Source organism: Malus sylvestris, chromosome 15, assembly GCF_916048215.2.
Source record: "Malus sylvestris chromosome 15, drMalSylv7.2, whole genome shotgun sequence".
In the NCBI taxonomy this organism is placed as follows: Eukaryota; Viridiplantae; Streptophyta; class Magnoliopsida; order Rosales; family Rosaceae; genus Malus; species Malus sylvestris.
The window spans coordinates 9818011-9836900 of record NC_062274.1 but is presented as its reverse complement, the minus strand read 5'-3'; the positions used below and the strand labels follow the sequence as shown (position 1 = coordinate 9836900).

The 18890-nt window shown below is 37.8% G+C and overlaps 1 protein-coding gene and 1 long non-coding RNA gene across 6 annotated transcripts in view; both read left to right on the top strand.

Annotated features, from left to right (window-relative positions):
* The first annotated feature begins 1100 nt into the window (after positions 1 to 1100).
* LOC126601910 (protein CHROMATIN REMODELING 24-like) overlaps positions 1101 to 18890 on the top strand; it is a 53158-nt gene continuing 35368 nt past the window's right edge. Inside the window, exons 1-22 of one of the 5 annotated variants that reach the window (XM_050268683.1) lie at positions 1106 to 1318; positions 1426 to 1530; positions 1663 to 2441; positions 2535 to 2665; positions 2762 to 2816; positions 3295 to 3420; positions 4054 to 4161; positions 4267 to 4322; positions 4409 to 4499; positions 5169 to 5306; positions 5404 to 5481; positions 12567 to 12776; positions 12877 to 12948; positions 13681 to 13761; positions 13846 to 13964; positions 14170 to 14281; positions 14773 to 14841; positions 14939 to 15033; positions 15346 to 15477; positions 15615 to 15680; positions 15772 to 15904; positions 16123 to 16564. In XM_050268683.1, coding sequence (XP_050124640.1) covers positions 1192 to 1318; positions 1426 to 1530; positions 1663 to 2441; positions 2535 to 2665; positions 2762 to 2816; positions 3295 to 3420; positions 4054 to 4161; positions 4267 to 4322; positions 4409 to 4499; positions 5169 to 5306; positions 5404 to 5481; positions 12567 to 12776; positions 12877 to 12948; positions 13681 to 13761; positions 13846 to 13964; positions 14170 to 14281; positions 14773 to 14841; positions 14939 to 15033; positions 15346 to 15477; positions 15615 to 15680; positions 15772 to 15904; positions 16123 to 16287 — 3048 coding nt within the window. In that variant the 5' untranslated portion in view covers positions 1106 to 1191 and the 3' untranslated portion in view covers positions 16288 to 16564. Of the gene's footprint in view, positions 1319 to 1425; positions 1531 to 1662; positions 2442 to 2534; positions 2666 to 2761; positions 2817 to 3294; positions 3421 to 4053; positions 4162 to 4266; positions 4323 to 4408; positions 4500 to 5168; positions 5307 to 5403; positions 5482 to 12566; positions 12777 to 12876; positions 12949 to 13680; positions 13762 to 13845; positions 13965 to 14169; positions 14282 to 14772; positions 14842 to 14938; positions 15034 to 15345; positions 15478 to 15614; positions 15681 to 15771; positions 15905 to 16122; positions 16565 to 18890 lie in introns of those variants that run through there. The other 4 variants (XM_050268682.1, XM_050268680.1, XM_050268681.1 and 1 more) reach the window with 4 other exon arrangements.
* LOC126601929 (uncharacterized) lies at positions 6394 to 9817 on the top strand. The gene is made up of 2 exons (XR_007615865.1): positions 6394 to 8676; positions 9592 to 9817. It is a non-coding gene; the product is annotated as an uncharacterized LOC126601929 (long non-coding RNA).

Genomic DNA, 18890 nt, shown 5'->3' with positions numbered 1-18890 from the left:
TTTTGTCATAAAAAAAAGAAAAAATAGTGGGCCCGGTTTTTATCTTGCATTAAAAATGCTCTCACGCTGGAGCACCTCAAAATAATTCAATTAGCAGGAGCAAATTCAAATAAATGGCAACCGAATTCAAAATTAATTAAGGCAATTGCAGCCATTCAATAGTTGGCAAATATAATGGTATTAATTATAGGTGATAAGCGGAACCTACTTTACTCTCTATTCCTCTCTTTTCACCACTTATATAAAGGAAAACTAATAAAAAGAGTTTGAAAACTTTGAGTTTTAATCAAAATGACAAAAAGGTATTGCGAGTGAATAGTACCAGAAGTGATTTTTTAGAGTAAAAATGTCCTTTTTCGTTAAAGTAAACAGTACTGGATCATCTCTGGATTCTTTTGGTGAGGATCATAGGGATTTGTAACTTGCGTATGTTCATCGTATATCGTACGATTAGTTTTTGTCAGGTATTTTTTTGTAATTAATTTTAAATAATTTATAACCGCATGATATACGATGGACGAATATGATTCACGAATTTTTAAAATCCTCACAAAGAGAATCCGACAAGAATTCAGATTCCATTCGACCAAAAACAAAGTAATATTTGCCTTTGTCTAATTACAATCTATATTTAAAGATCATAAAGTAATATATTTATAAATAATTAAATATAAAAGCACTTTTTTCCAGCCAAACATCTACCAAACAACAAATTGCGTCTTTTCATAAACTTTTGTAACTGTACTTTGATGCATTCAATACTTTTAAAGCTTGTTATTGTATTTAGATTTTTGTTTTATAAGCTAATCGATGTATTTATTTAATTAAGTAAAATTTATATTATAATTTTTTAAATAAATTGTACAGTAAAAATATACTATATTGTTTTGATGTATAATGTATTATATTATAATTAGCAAATTATTAATTAAGCATGTTATTTAATGAAGGTTATTAATTTATTAAACATTAAATTATTAAGGTTTTACTATGTAAATGCAAAACTTACGATATGTTTGTAAAAAAAACAAAATATAGATGAATACCACATTAAAAATTGTGCAAATTACAAACGTTCAAATTTGAAAGTGGCACTCAAAAGCGTGAAATGAAAAGCTCCATGTATGGAAAGACCGCAAACATTAAAAACGAAAAATAAAATTTAAAAAGTTGTCGTATTTTACTTTTGAAATGGCGGAGGAGAGGAAAGGCGGCAAAAAACCAGAGAGTCTAAACGACAGCCACTATCGCCTCCTTCAAGACCTCCTCTCTCCTCCTCCTCCTGCTGCTGCTGCCAATCCTTCTTCCACACCCGCCGGTATTATTAACCCTATTAACCACTTTACTCTCTTCCCTCCTTAATTTTTCATTATTATATTTATTTTTCGTTAATTTTATTTTGTTATTTTTTTGTTGGGTTATCAGCAGAGGGCGATAAAGGGGAAATGGAGGAGGTGAAGCCACCGATCGAAGGCCAAAGGGTTCACAACCTTCCTCATTTCTCACTCGCTGATTTTGATTCTTCTCCTGGTAATCGCTCTTCTCTTGCCCACTATCTGTTTGATTAAATGCTCGTGTGACTGCAAAACCCCAAATTGTTTGATTTTTTTTTTCCTTACATTTTGTTTTTTTGTTTTTTTTTGTTTATGGTATCAATTCTAGAAGAAGAAAAACCTTCAAAGGTTAAGATTGAAGGTAGACGCCGTCTTTGTAAAGTTTCTTATCGGGCTGACAGTGATCATGCTGATAAACAACCAGTGCTTGATGAGCCCAACGTTTCGGGCATTGCTGATTATGAATCACCGGAAGTTCTGAAAAAAAATCCGAGCAAGACTAGTGCCAATGGTGGCGGGAATGAGATTAGGGATATTCTTGATGACTTGAGCTCGAGGCTTGAGTTACTGTCAATTGAGAGGAGGGGTGCCAGAAAAGCGGACATGGTTGAAGGTTCTAATGTGTCTAAAACCAAAGGCAAGGAGACAGATGCTTATTTGCCGAGTGAACCTCAACAAGGCAGCCTGGCTATGAAACATGATGGTCAAAAGAAAAGAGAAACTTTATGGGTGGATGAAAAACCAAAAACTGTGGCCTGTCCTCTTGTTCCTAAAGTCGTAAAAAGCGAGGTTGGTGTTGAGGATGGCTGTGTATTTTTGAGTGACAATAAGATAGTTAAAGAATCAGGGAGGCAGAGTGGTATTGTTAAAGAGTTCTATGAATCTGATGAGCTTATTGTGATCGATGATTCTACTGATGATTGTGCTCTGGTGACTGATAGTTCTATTACTTTGAATGGTCTCACATCTACTTACAAGTTGCCTGGGAAGATTGCGACAATGTTGTTTCCACATCAACGTGATGGCCTAAAGTGGCTATGGTCTTTGCATTGTCAGGGGAAGGGTGGAATCTTGGGTGATGACATGGGCTTGGGCAAAACGATGCAGGTAATGAAAGAGGATACTTTAACAGATATATTACTTTGGTGTCTTTTTTCTTCTTTTGTGTAATTCATAGGTACTGGTTTAATCTTATTACAGATTTGTAGCTTCGTAGCAGGATTATTTCATTCACGGTTGATTAAAAGAGTTATGGTTGTGGCCCCTAAAACACTGCTTTCCCATTGGATTAAAGAATTATCATCTGTGGGTCTTGCTGATAAGATAAGAGAGTGAGGCTACTTGGTCTTGTTTTATATGATTAATTTCTCAAGTATCATGTATGTAAGAAAGCCAATCTGTAATCAGTTGCTTGTGCGTCTATGTAGATACTATGGGACTTGCGCTAAAGCTCGAAAATATGAGCTTCAGTATGTACTTCAGGTAATTCCTCTATAATATAAATACATCAGGTGATTGATGTGTCTTTTTTGTCAAATCAAAATCAGTCAACATTGTTTCTTTAATCATAAAGAACGATTCTATGAAGAGTAGAGAAAGGCAACAAAGAGGTTGGTCAAGAAGACCAACCCAAAACACAGAAAAAACTCAGAAACCGCAAACAAATTCCATGAACATCTGAGATGCAATATATTTATTAGCAAACAACATGTTTAACTATGCAGATGCCCTTTTTTCTTTTGAATTCAACATGTATATAGGAATGGAGAGAAGCTGATGCAACCATTAAAATCTTTAATTACCACAGAATGAAGCATAACGATGCATCCAGATTATTTAACTAATGTAGTTTGAGTAAACTTGTAGTATGACTTTGGCTGCACTTTTTTTGCTTTTAAAATAAGAACTATGCTTAAATTCCATATGATTCTGTCTTCACTGTTCATTGCTTTTCTCATAGGACAAAGGCATTCTTCTCACAACTTATGATATTGTGCGGGTTAACTCAAAATCTTTAAGAGGGGATGACTATGTTCTTGATGATGGAAGAGAAGATATCATATGGGATTATATGATACTTGATGAGGTGAGAATACATATGCTACTTTCTTTGAGTAATTGACTGTTATGTTTTTTCTAAGGGACATTATAGCTTCTATTAATTATCGTCATGCAAAAGAAAGCTTATTAGTCATTTCGAGTACTCAACCGGCCTCTCACATACCATAGTGCAGGGTCCCGTCTAAGAGAAGCCTTGTTTCCTTGTATACGTCACATATTGATCAGGGATATACTATGATAAAACATGCATGTTTAATTGGTGAATTATTGATTGTTTAGTATTTCCGTAACTATTTTAGAAGTATCATCTTTTCAAGAAATTTTATTGCTTTTACAGATACTTTCAAGCAATTCCTCTTTCAGATATATAGATACCTTTGAAATTATTAACAAAATGATCTTGTGTTACTTAGTTTGTACATTTGAAAAATTTCACGCCGTGATGTTTCATCCAATCAATTTCCTTGCTTGCCTCAGTTGAATGTGCACACTCTGGTACTCACACGCATCCAACACATCAAATTATACTTGTAATGTACTTAGTTGCCTATGAGAAACCAGATTTCTTTATCTGAAAAGTGCATGAAACAACCTAATTTATTTGTGTAAGAACTTTATTTCCTTGCATAATGATAAGATGGACCTATTTATATCTCAGGGGCATCTCATAAAGAACCCTAGTACACAAAGAGCCAAAAGTTTGCTTGAGATACCTTGTGGCCATCGCATTATTGTAAGCGGCACGCCATTGCAAAATAATCTGAAGGTCAGGTTCGGTTGTGCCATAGTATTCCTTTTTACATTTTTTATGTCTTAAACAAAAACCTAGACATAATTTGTTGATTCTTTGTACTTTTTATGTCTAAAATAGGAGTTGTGGGCCTTATTCAACTTCTGTTGCCCTGAGCTACTGGGAGATAAGAAATGGTAATAATTTCCTCCCCGTGCTGGTTGCCTTGAGTTATTTATCTGTTTCTGTATAAAACTCTCGGAATTTTTTTTTTTTTTTTCAGTTTTAAGGAACAGTTTGAGTCTCTCATTCTTCGTGGAAATGAGAAAAATGCTTCGGATAGGGAAAAGCGTATTGGTTCAACGGTTGCAAAGGTAATGATACCATAAATGTTTTAATATGCTTTGTGTGACCTGATATCATGAAATTTCTTTTTGGTGTCTATATTACAATGTTATGGACCATATTGTTTCAGTTGTTTATTTATGTTGTATATCCTGTATCTCCTGTATCTAGTTATTCAATGTAGCTGTAGTGACGCTAGACCAATAGGAATCAGTGTATGATACGGTTTTATTTTGGCCTCAGTCTCACTCTTAAAAGTTTCTAATTGTTTGATGACAGTAACCTATGTCGAACATTTCAGGTGTCCTTTTCTGTTAGTTTAGCAGACAAATTATAGAATCAAACACTTTTGGAAATATTAGAATCTTAGATTGTTTGAATCTTAATGCTTTGCCAGCTACGATTTAAATTTAAATTTAGAAATCTAATCATGTTTTCATTGAACCTAACTGATGCATTGTAGAAATAGGCAAAATTCATTGGTGACTTTGCAAGCATACAAGATATTATGTGTTTGTAAATGGGAAGTCTTTATACGCTGATCATTTGAATGCAGTTTTACTCATGATTGTTTATTTATTCTAAATTCTTCACTATTTCAGTAGTCTGATAATATTACTTGTTATATACTGCTGCAAACTATGTTCCTATGATGTCTGATAGTATTAACGATAAATATCTGTTACATTTTACTACAGGAACTAAGAGAACGTATTAAACCTTTTTTTCTGCGTCGCTTAAAGAGTGAGGTATTTAATGAAGACAATGACCAAACAAGTGCCAAACTTTCTAAAAAGAACGAGATCATTGTTTGGTTGAGATTGACGGGCTGTCAGGTTTGATTTGCTATGCTCCATGATATTCTTTTAATCCTTCCAAGTAGTTTCAGGTATTATTTGTATATTTCTTAAGTTGATCATTTATATGGTGTAGCGGAAACTTTATGAAGCTTTTCTAAAGAGTGAGCTGGTTCTTTCTGCTTTTGATGGGTCCCCGTTGGCTGCACTTACGGTACAAATTGTTTATAGTTCTTAGTCCTTTTTACTGCTTATCTCTAAAGCAACTTGTTCTGAGGAGAGTCAAATCCAGTTAAATAACAAATTTATTTTATGAGTTTTTTTTCTGTGTAGTTGAAACTGATAGAATGGTATCTTTCTTTAAAAGATTCTCCATTGCTTTTCTTATAGTTTAAAGAAAATAGGAGAATTGGTCTGTCTTATTGGTTTCGTTGGCATTTATTAATTGATTTTTCGAATTATTTTGAGATAATATGAAAATTTAGGATGACTTAGAATTTGCTTCACAATTGAAGAAAGAGTTGTTCAGATACTTGCTTCCCAGAATCGAGGCCCATAGGGAATCAGGTTCAGTTACTAATTTCCAGGGAAGTCCAAGTGCAGAATATTTGGGGCATGTCATTACAGCTAAAGGGGTTGCAGTAGACCCAAGTAAGATTGAATGCATTAAGCACCGGCGAGCAGAGCCAACCCCAACCATTACAGTCACGAGACGCGCGGGCGGATAGAAATGCCTATAGATGAGGAAGGCGAGGGTAGCTCGCCGTCAAAGGGCGTGTACGGTAGCCGTCCCCACTAGAATAAGAATCTTTGGTTGGATCGCTACCATGTGGGGGGGCTCAATAGAATAAAAATCTTTGGTTGGATCGCTACCATGCGGGCGGATAGAAATTTCTATTTTCTAGCCGCTTTCGGGATCTTTGATGCTTTATTACATTCCCTTTATATGAGATGACTCATAGACCTTATATATTGGAATTATATATCATTAATATTCTTTTTCTATCTTTCTCTCACTGTTTATGTTTATTTCTGCTTAACTCTCTAACTCTTATACATAGAAAATGAGAATCAATTTGATTGAATTATCTTTAACTTCATTTTTACCATGCTCCATGATATTCTTGTAGCCGATCAAAGACAGAATATATGGAGTGCAAATTCAGTGCAAATGGAGGCCAAAACGAGTTAGGGGTGAGGATCGGAGATCAAGAAATACCAAAGAGCGACCGTTTTCGTTACCTAGGATCTATCTTGCAAAAGAACGGAGAATTAGATGGAGATCTCAACCATAGAATACAAGCTGGATGGATGAAGTGGAAGAGTGCATCCGGCGTGTTATGTGACCGCCGTATGCCACTGAAGCTCAAGGGAAAATTTTATAGGACGGCAATAAGGCCGGCGATGCTGTATGGCACAGAATGTTGGGCGGTGAAACATCAACACGTACACAAAATGGGTGTAGCGGAGATGAGGATGCTTCGTTGGATGTGTGGGCACACGAGAAAGGATAAGATTAGGAATGAGGATATCCGGGGTAAAGTAGGAGTAGCCGAAATTGAAGGAAAGATGAGAGAAAATCGGTTACGGTGGTTTAGACATGTGCAAAGAAGGCCTACTGACGCTCCGATTAGAAGATGCGACTATGGGACAGAGGTTCAGGGCCGAAGGGGTAGAGGAAGACCTAGGAAAACTTTGGAAGAGACTCTAAGAAAAGACTTAGAGTACTTGGATCTAACGAAGGACATGACACAGGATCGAGCACAATGGCGTTCTATGATTCATATAGCCGATCATACTCAGTGACTTGGATTTTCCAAGTCTCCAACCGAGAAGTTTTCCTCACTCGGAAAATTAAGGGAACACTACCCCAACCTACATGCTCCACTCAGAAAGCTTCAACATACAAGCTTCAACAAAAGAAAATTCAAAGAACTTAACGAAGAAGGCTTTGGTGTATTTAACACAGTACGTTGAAATGAAGGAAAACTTATTTATTGATATCCCCGATAAGCTACAAATATGTACATATACATGAGTCAAAATAAACACACAAGAGGGAGCCTTCACAAAGGTTGCTTAGGAGAAGTCTTAGCAGCCGGTAGAGCCCCAGAAAGAGAAGGCACCGGAGGGGGATCATTTGGAGCCTCAGTACTGGACAGAACCCTAGAAGGAGGAGGCATCAGAGGTTGATCATTTGGAGCTTCATTACGCGGTACAGCCCCAGAAGACGAAGGCAATAAATGCCTTTGGAACAAACCCACAAATCTCTGATGATCAAGTAAAACCTGACCATCAGTTTCCTTCATCTGGTCAAGCTTCCTCTTCATGTTTGTAGCATAGTCATGTGCGAGCCGGTGCAACTGTTTATTCTCATGCTTGAGCCCTCTAATCTCCTGTTTGAGACTCATCACTTCAGCCGCCAATGATTCAACTTGGCGGGTTCGAGCAAATAGGCGTTGGGCCATATTAGACACAGAACCTGCACACTGAACACTGAGAGCCAGCGAATCCTTAACAGCTAACTCATCAGACCGTTTGGAAAGTAGTCTGTTATCTTTGGGAGTGAGAAGGTTCCTGGCCACCACCGCAGCGGTCATATCATTCTTCATCACGGAATCCCCAACGGTAAGAGGACCAGTAAGGGAGACGAAGGATGGGCGCCATATGTTGTCTGGAGAAGGCGGGGCTGTCTCTTCAACAAGGTTCAAGTCAAAACGACGGTCGGAGGGGCCAGACATTTTCAAAGGTGTTGAAGAGAGAAGAGGTCGGACAAATCAAGATCTTAGAAGTGCAAGAATGAAGCTTCTACTGGTGGAGATTCAAGTGTGCTTTGGAACTTAATGCCAGCCCCTATAAAAATCTGCACTCGACGGAGCTTCAGAAATCGAAGAGGCGCCTGCTCAGAAATCGAAAAGGCGTTTGCTTTCTCAAAAGCTGGGCTGCTTAGAGATCACGAGGGTTGATCTCAGAAATCGAAGAGGCGTTTGCTTTCTCAAAAGTTGGGCTGCTCAAAGACCACGAAGGCCGATCTCAGAAATCGAAGAGGCGCTCGCTTTCTCAAAAGCTGGGCTCCCCAGAGACCACGAGGGCCGATCTCAGAAATCGAAGAGGCACCTACTTTTCCAGCCTTGTCAGCACCTGTCACACGCACACTCAGCTTTGCGGAAATTATGGGCATTCTGTCGAAGACTTCTGGGGAAGTAGAAAACACATGAATCTTACTGTTCAATCACCCACTTCCCACACGCAACAATAGCTCATGGGTACCACAGATAACTTTGCCAAAGTTCTCTGCCAAAGTTGAGCACGTGAAGCTTGCAGCTCCCACTACATCGCTATGACCAAGAAGGGTAAAAGAATAGCAAAGAAACAGCACTAACAAAGTTTAGACCCATAAATTTTGAAGGTCTAGCTACCATATTATTACCCACAAGGGTAAAGGAACAGTACCACTGCTGGATAATTGGAAAGTTCCTGTGTGTCAACCTCTGTGCTTCGTGGCAAGGTAGACTAGCAAACATGCCCAACCTTTACTCACATTTGAGAAAACACTCCCAATAAGATTGCTTGCTCCAAAATCGAAGAGGCACCGTCCTCCGAATCTCGAGAGCTAGACTCCCAACATGACTACTTTCTTAAAAATCGAAGAGAAGGTAAAGGAACAGTACCATTGCTGGATAATTGGAAAGTCCCTGTGTGTCAACCTCTGTGCTTCGTGGCAAGGTAGACTAGCAAACATGCCCAACCTTTACTCACATTCGAGAAAACACTCCCAACAAGATTGCTTGCTCCAAAATCGAAGAGGCACCGTCCTCCGAATCTCGAGAGCCAGACTCCCAACATGATTACTTTCTAAAAAATCGAAGAGACACTGCTCCCCGAATCTTCGAGAGCCAGACCCCCAGCATGATTGCTTTCTCAAAAATCGATGAGGCATCGTTCTCCGAATCAATCGAAGAGGCGCTCGCTTTCTCAAAAGCTGGGCTGCTCAGAGACCACGAGGGCCGATCTCAGAAATCGAAGAGGCACCTACTTTTCTAGCCTTGTCAACACCTGTCACACGCACACTCAGCTTTGCAGAAATTATGGGCATTCTGTCGAAGACTTCTGGTGAAGTAGAAAGCACATGAATCTTACTGTTCAATCACCCACTTCCCACACGCAACAATAGCTCATGGGTACCACAGATAACTTTGCCAAAGTTCTCTGCCAAAGTTGAGCACGTGAAGCTTGCAGCTCCCACTACATCGCTCTGACCAAGAAAGGTAAAAGAATAGCAAAGAAACAGCACTAACAAAGTTTAGACACATAAATTTTGAAGGTCTAGCTACCATATTATTACCCACAAGGGTAAAGGAACAGTACCACTGCTGGATAATTGGAAAGTCCCTGTGTGTCAACCTCTGTGCTTCGTGGCAAGGTAGACTAGCAAACATGCCCAACCTTTACTCACATTCGAGAAAACAGTCCCAACAAGATTGCTTGCTCCAAAATCGAAGAGGCACCGTCCTCCGAATCTCGAGAGCCAGACTCCCAACATGACTACTTTCTCAAAATCGAAGAGAGGGTAAAGGAACAGTACCATTGCTGGATAATTGGAAAGTCCCTGTGTGTCAACCTTTGTGCTTCGTGGCAAGGTAGACTAGCAAACATGCCCAACCTTTACTCACATTCGAGACAACTCCCAACAAGATTGCTTGCTCCAAAATCGAAGAGGCACCGCCCTCCGAATCTCGAGAGCCAGACTCCCAACATGATTACTTCCTCAAAAATCGAAGAGACACTGCTCTCCGAATCTCGAGAGCCAGACCCCCAGCATGATTGCTTTCTCAAAAATCGAAGAGGCATCGTTCTCCGAATCTCGAGAGCCAGATACCACAGACCACTTTTCCAAAGTGCTCTGACAGAGTTAAAACATGTGAAACTGGCAGCTCCCACTACCGTGCTATGACCAAGCAGGGTAAAGGAATAACATTACTACTTGTTGTTAGGGAGACTCCTATATATGTCGACCTCCATCCCCAACGGACAGGCAGACCTGCAAAAATGCTCAACCCTTCATCATATCTGAGAGGGCACTCCCAACGAAGCCTTTCGAAATATTCAGCTTTCTTTCCACCCGATAATACCTCTGCAAACAAGCTATACTAGAGCAAGAATATCTCATATCATCAGGGTTAAAAGCAAGAGTATCCCATATCATGCTTTTTCCCTGTCTTTTCCTTTGGCCTTGTTTTTACCTGCAAGACAAGGAGAAAGAGAGCAATCAGTCAGCACTTGGAATCAAGCTTCCAGCCAGGAACTGACTGCCTGGAACCCCTTACCTGGCATTGCTCTCGAGTACTTATCTGCAACATCTTATGTTTCCAGGGAAGATTCCGCATCTGCTTGAGGAACAGATAGGGCAAGTGCGAAGGATACAAGGAAGCATGTGGAGACAAGCGTAACAGCACACGTGCCGATACATCCATTACTCTGTCAAAAGCAAAAGTATCCCATATCAGCAGGGTGGAACGTACTCTAGATTTGATGGACTTGTTTTGACCCTTAAATTCTTCAGTCGGCCTTATACTCTGGAGGAAACCAGAAAACCCTCCAGCTCAGTTCAAGAATAAGCCTGTGGAAAGTTACTTCTTCAAAAGCAAAAGTATCTCATATCATCTCTTCTCATTTTTCTTCTCTTTATCCTTCATGCTGCTGCAAGATGGGGAGAAGGTGAACAATCAGTCGGAGCTCTGATTGCTTACCTTGTCTGTCACCTCTTTCAGCAGACCCCCTAGCTCGGCGACTTGGGGGACTCCTACTACATGGTTTGTATCGCGCTTGACCAAGCCTGAAACTACAAGTAAGCTTCAAGTGAAATTGATACATTACCTTGTGCATCTCCACCAGTTAAAGATACCACCCCTGGATGGAGGAAGAGTACTTCCAGAGAAGATGCCACATCTACCTATGAGACAGATAAGGCAAGTCAAGACGACACCACACTCCGATACTTAGAAGTTTCGTGATTACGAGATCATTCTCCCATAATATTTCCTAATGTCATTTGTACTAAATCATTCACTTGTACTCACTAAAGGAGAGCTTGAACCTATGTACTTGTGTAAACCCTTCACAATTAATGAGAACTCTTCTATTCCGTGGACGTAGCCAATCTGGGTGAACCACGTACATCTTGTGTTTGCTTTCCTATCTCTATCCATTTATATACTTATCCACACTAATGACCGGAGCAATCTAGCGAAGATCACAAAAAGCGACCGTTTTCGCTACCTAGGATCTATCTTGCAAGAGAACGGAGAATTAGATGGAGATCTCAACCATAGAATACGAGCTGGATGGATGAAGTGTAAGAGTGCATCCGACGTGTTGTGTGACCGTCATAGGCCACTGAAGCTCAAGGGAAAATTTTATAGGACGGCAATAAGGCCAACGATGTTGTATGGCACATAATGTTGGGCGGTGAAGCATCAACACGTACACAAAATGGGTGTAGCGGAGATGAGGATGCTTCGTGGGATGTGTGGGCACACGAGAAAGGATAAGATTGGGAATGAGGATATCCGAGGTAAAGTAGGAGTAGCCGAAATTGTAGGAAAGATGAGAGAAAATCGGCTCTGGTGATTTGGACATGTGCAAAGAAGGCCGACTGACGCTCCGGTTCGAAGATGTGACTACGGGACAGAGGTTCAGGGCCGAAGGGGTAGAGGAAGACCTAGGAAAACTTTGGAAGAGACTCTAAGAAAAGACTTAGAGTACTTGGATCTAACGGAGGACATGACACAAAACCGAGCGCAATGGCGTTCTAGGATTCATATAGCCGACCCCACTTAGTGGGAAAAGGCTTTGTTGTTGTTGTTGTTGTTGTCAGAATTTTTCTTTATCTATTTGTTTTGGTAGGCGGGGTCACATTTCTAGGTTTCATGCTGTTGTTTCGTATACTCTGCTTGGGGTAGTTGGATATGATGGGATGAAAATAGATTATGGTTTTTGTACAATAAAATATACAATGAATAAACTTTTGTGAAGGTAGGATTTAAATGTGAAAGTAAGCTATAATTAACTATGGAAAAAATTCTTTTACTTGTGTAGAAGAAATTCAAATTTTGCTTCATGTTTGTTTTTTTCCGTCCTTTGATGATTTTGGATCAGAAGTCCAGGACAAATGTGGTTGTTGCTCTCCATGTTTTAAACCTGTTATGGTCTTTAGCCATAGTTAATGAAGATAATATTTTAGGTTGTCAGTTCTCTTTTGATCATACTAATTGTCAAGGACTGTTTGATATGAACTAGATCCTGAAGAAAATATGTGATCATCCACTTCTATTGACAAAGCGAGCTGCTGAAGACGTACTAGAAGAGATGGATTCAATGTTGAAGCCAGATGAAACTTGCATGGCAGAAAAATTGGCAATGTACATAGCCGATGTTGCTGAGAGAGAGGACTTTAATGAAAAGCATCCCAACCTGTCATGCAAAATATCTTTTATATTGTCTTTACTGGTAATTGTGTGATGTCTATATAGATTTTATGTTTTTATTGTTTTCATGCGTTTGCTGACATATTTTTAAATGGAATGGTGTTCAATGACCTTTTATACAGGAAAACTTAATTCCTCAGGGGCATAATGTTCTTATCTTCTCGCAAACTCGAAAGATGCTTAATCTTATTCAGGTTAGCCATTTAGAATAATATTACTAGTAAACTAATGGTATGAATTTCTGGGGTATTTAATTACATGGTCATTTCATGGGACAATTCAATGTTTTCCTTGCTAGAAAAGTGAATAATTTCTTGAAATTTGTGCAATTCTGGATGACTTTTTGGATGCTAACTAGTTGCCCACCAAGTTTAATAGTATAGGGCTTAGCTTCCCCAAAGTTCTTGTTAATTTTAATAGAAAGTGTTCGAAAACACTTATTTGGGCAGCTATCACTATGTTGAATTTCAACTACATTTTTTAGTTTTTTATAAGCAAATGCTTGACACATAACTTATACTATTAAATAACTTAAATTGTTGTGAAGTACTTCATGAAGAGTGTGAAATTGTATGAGAAAATATTCAAGGTTTGCAATCATTAGGTTTCTGTGTGGTTACTTGTTAGTGATGCAGTGGCATATAAATGTACAAGAATGGTCAAATATTCAACCTCTCTTTACTTGGACAAGATAATTTCAGTTCCAAGCTTCTCATGGAGAATTCCGTGCCTGCGGTTTTGACTTGATGACATCTTTTCCAAGTAGGGAGCTTGATGCAGGAGCAATATGAAATTGAGGGAATACTTGTCCTGAATTCGAAAGTGTTTTAATAGATGAATAGTCTAGTTGGATTATTTGAAAAGTATATTTTTTGAGACTTCAAATTAGTGAAGTTAATTAGTCACTGATAACTGTATGTTTACAGGAATCACTAGTATCCAATGGTTACGAGTTCGTACGCATTGATGGAACCACAAAAGCTATTGACAGAATGAGGCTTGTTGATGTAAGTGTTAAATCATGTAAATCAGCAAAAGTGGTATCAATAATAGTCAAAATGTTCCTGAAATCATCTTGGTTTTATGAGTAGGATTTCCAAGAAGGTAATGGAGCTCCCATATTTCTCCTGACATCTCAAGTAGGTGGTTTGGGCCTCACGCTTACAAGAGCAGATCGTGTGATAGTGGTTGATCCTGCTTGGAACCCAAGGTGTTCTCTTATACTTTTTTTTCCTGATTGTTTTCTACAAAGATGCAGTTTTTCTAAGTTTAGGTTCATATGTAATATAAGCAATATATCCCTTGCATTTATTTGCACTCTTTTAGTTGTATCTTTTTTTTTTTTTTTGAACTTAACAAGGATATTAATTGCGTAAGCTGTGGTTCCTAATTTGTTATGGTTCTTATATTTGCAGTACGGATAATCAAAGCGTGGATCGTGCATATCGAATCGGACAAAATAAGGATGTCATTGTATACAGATTAATGACTTGTGGGACTGTTGAAGAAAAGATATACAGAAAACAGGTTAGAGATTGCTTTCCAAGCTATTTATATTCAATGGTATGAACACAGGATTTAACAATGCTTAGGTAAGTGTTCCTGGGTCCTGTATTAGCGTTTATGCAGATTTTGGAGGACATTAAGTATAGTTGTTTAAATGATGATAATATCTATGTGTTTGACACGACAGTGTCATTGGACCTCGTTTGCTATGGTGTGATAGCATGTCCACCTCTACTTCATTATTTGACAATGCTTAGATAAGTGTTGCTGGTGTCCTGACTCCTGTAGTAGGGTTTCTGTAGATTTTTCAGGACATTAAGCATAGTTGTTTAAATGATTAATTGCCTACGTGTTGACACAACAATGTTATCAGACCTCATTTGCTATGGTGTGATAGCATTTCCTTTATCTGCCTGGTTGGATATTTTTATTGCACGTGGTTCCCTTCTGCTTCATTATTTGATTAATATTGTATAACATCTTCATATTAATTCTTCAAACATTTTGTTTAGATATACAAGGGCGGATTGTTTAAAACTGCAACCGAGCATAAAGAACAGATTCGGTATTTTAGTCAGCAGGTGAATTCTAAAGTAGTTGTTGCGGTAGTGAGAAATTTCAGATTCTTAACCTTAGTAGAATGCAACATTCTATACTGAAATTCTATTATTGTTTTAGGATCTTCGTGAACTTTTCAGTCTCCCAAAAGAAGGTTTTGATGTATCCCTTACTCAGCAGCAACTATACGAGGAGCACGATCACCAGCACACAATGTACGGAATATTACTTTTATGCAGTAGTGTTAATAATAACAATTGTAATTGTATTTCTGTGACTAACTGTGAGTTGATGCTATAGTGTTAGTATAACTAAATTAAAGAGTAAGCCTTCAGGTACTAGCAACAATGTTTGTGATACTTATAATATTTGACTAAAGAATATTACTTCGAAGTGTTAAGAATTTTTGGAGCAAAGATGTTTTTTTTTAATTAGTATCTCAAATGTGTTCAAAAGCATTTCCTTTTTGGACGTGACTTTGAAAGTAGAAACTGAATTCATTATTTACTTGTCATTATTTACTGTAGGGACAAGTACTTCAAGTCCCATATCGAGTTCTTGGAAACTCAAGGTATAGCAGGAGTCAGTCATCACAGTTTACTCTTCTCCAAGACAGCACCTCTACCTGTCGCCGTAGGAGTAGAAGAGGAAGTTGAAAGGTGAAACCCATTTATTTCGTTATCGTTCTGTAACTTTAGGTTCTATGCTTGATGGATCGTAACAACAGATTGGTTTTTCTTTTTCATGTCTGTTTGTTTGAAATCTTATGTGGTTTACTTTGCTATTCCTGGCACAGAATCAGAGGAGCTTTGACTGCGGGAAGTTCATTTTCAAGTTCTTTACAAGAACGCAATGTGAATGGGTAGAGCTCTACGAATCATGGCTTTTCTCAATTGGGAACAGAAAGTAAAGTTATTTCATGTGATTATATTTCTGGTTTGCATCGTTGACAGGGCCGAATATGCTTTCATGCCAAAGGATGTAATCATAAACAAGAAGCCTTCTTCACCGATTGATGCGGATAAATTGACAGAATCAGAGATTAAACAGAGAATCAACAGGCTGTCACAAACTCTTGCAAATAAGGTATTGTTACACGCTATCTTCTTCGGTTAGCAATTTAGGCCTGGTTTCTGGTGAAGATGTTAAGAATCTATTCAGTCTAGTCTGAATAATCAGATAGAAAGAGATGTAAAAATCAGTTGTGTGTGATTCTGAGTTAAGCTTTCTTTCTTTTTTCAGTAGCGCATGTTAGTCGCAATTCTTATTAATTGATTTGCCGTTGTGATTAACAATGTCTGCAGGCAATGGTTTCAAGATTACCAGATAAGGGGGAGAAAATACGAAAGCAAATTGGTGCACTGAAATCTGAGCTTTATGGACTTGGAACAGTGAAGGCGGAAGGAAATGAGAGAAATGTTATCGACTTAGATGATATAACTGGGGAGTTCCATAGAGTGGTGATATAAGACAAGATGTCGTTGTAATTTTATCGGATGGCCCTGAAGGGAGGCAGATATACGGTAAATAGATTGATCTGAGCATTGCAACCTGAAAAAAGAAAACGTTATCATTGTAATTGCTTGCCGTTATTATTTTTCCGTTAATACTTGGATACTGACTCGTCCTTATTTGTTTGAGTGTGTTTTGGATTGCAACGAGTCTCATTTGCCGTTGTTTTATGTACGATATGAATGCCGTTGTTTGAGTGTGTTAATAATAATTCTCTTATTATATTACTGATAATTTTGTAATGTTATGGTTAATTGTGTGAAGAGAAAGATGATGTCAACACGTTAAATTAATGACAAAAGAATATTTAGCATAAAAGGATATCGACACAAGAACGAATTAACATGTGAAAATTCAAGTCTCTCCATATTTTACAAGGGTGCAGTGGACTAAAGCCAGATTTTACTTCTCTCGGGATGATAGTCATCTGAATTTGGGTGGTTTAGGGTTTGTTAGAATTCAGAAGAGAAAGAAAACGATCCTGTTCATGTAGGTGACTGGAAATATTTATATACAAATTATGGAATATAAATGCATATATTGATATTGATATTGGTTAGCTTCGAAGAAAATTATGGATATTTGGAATTAGAGGGTATATAAATGCATTCAGATACGCAATTAGTGAATCAATATATATATATATATTTTGTTGATATTTATTGATTTTTCTATATTTGTTGGTATGTAGTAAAGTTTGCATTCCACTCTCCAATTTCATATCAATTCTTGATTTTCTAAATATTTCAATCTAAATATAGACAATCTCGTAGATATTTTAACCACTGATAATAAATAATAATTATTGTTGTTTATTCTATCCAACCATTTGAAATTCAGCATGGACCACGACTAGAAAGGAATTAATCTTTGAAATTAATTCAATAAATTAGACAGAAACACAAAATGTATACATCTGCTTTTCAAGAAAAATTCACTGATAACAAATATGGACAATCTCGTAGATATTTTAATTACGGTTAATAAATAATAATTATATCCAGTCATTTGAAATTCGAGCATGGACTACAACGAGAAAGGAACTAACCTTTGCAATTAATTCAATAAATTAGAAAAAAGAGCATGCATGATGTATACATCTGATTTTCTAGAAAAATTCATTTCTGCTTGATTTATTCTTTTTGCTAATTAACGTTTCCTTGATAGAATATATAAAGGATGAATCATCAGGATATATACGTCCAAAAGCAATGGCTAAAGTATCAGTAGCATTGCTTACGATCTTATCACTGCTCTCGCTGCTATCAAAATGCAGTTTAGCTGTCGACACTGGTGAAACACGAGTCGTGAACATAACTAATAATTTGGGACCAGGGATCATCCTCACCCTTCAATGCAAATCCAACGACGACGATCTTGGCAAACACGATCTCTCGTTTCAGAGTAACTTCCATTGGGAATTCAAGTCCAATTCTCTCTTCCCAAACACACTATTCTATTGCAACATGTGGTGGCAAAATGTCTACGGAAGCTTTGATGTGTACAAAGCTCAACGAGATGATAATCGATGCGCATCGAAGTGTTGGTGGAGAATTAAACAAACCGGAGCATTTTCTTACGATGAGACCAAGGATCGATGGGATCTTGTGTACATTTGGCAGAAGTGATTGAAACAATAAGAGTTTGGATGAATAAGTGATTGGATGAATAAATTGAAAAGGGGCTTCCTCCTATTTCCATTTCTCTAGTTGAAACTTTTATTACTTCTCTCTTTTTTTTCTTTCTTTTTTGTTGCATAAGATCTCAAATTGACCCAAGATTATAGTGTTAGTTGAATCAAGATAATAAAAGAGATACGTTACCCGCCTACAGATTTTTATGATTATTTGGGTTGGAGGTTTAGGCCGAGATTCGAGATCGAATTTAGTCGACGTTGAAATTCATAACATTGTGAAATGAAACTAAGAAAATGCTTCAAGTATGAGAGAGAGAGAGAGAGAGAGAGAGAGAGAGATGAAGCTGAAAGTATTTCTCAGAGTTGATGCTATTGCAAAAGGACAAGGATTGTCTGCCCTCTTTGTTCCCGTGCCTTCCCATGCTCTCCTGTTTGTGTAGTCACGGTTAAACCACGTCAACATTTTATATTACTATTCATTTTTGTTTTATTATATATAAAAAAACAATATAAAATGTTGACATGGCTTAACCGTAACCATACAAAACAGAAGAGCACGAAAGGGCACCGAAACAAGGAGGGCAGACAATCCTTGTCCATTACAAAAACCGTACTAAATGATTCTTCACAATGCTATTTATAACAGCTCATTACTTACGACAATTCATAGTATACCCTTCTAACTAACTACAATCCTCAACTAACTCATTCCTCCTTGAAGTGACACTTGACATAATGTTATATCAGTTATTAGAAATAAGCTTTAAGCCCAAATGAATTTGATGTTATTAAATTCAACATTGATATCACGGATTGACCATATTTGTGGTCAATTCAATAATTTGCCCGCATCGATGTATAGCGAGTGTAACATCAACTTATGAACCATTTGAATAAAAAAAAAAAGTATTTGAATATGAAAGT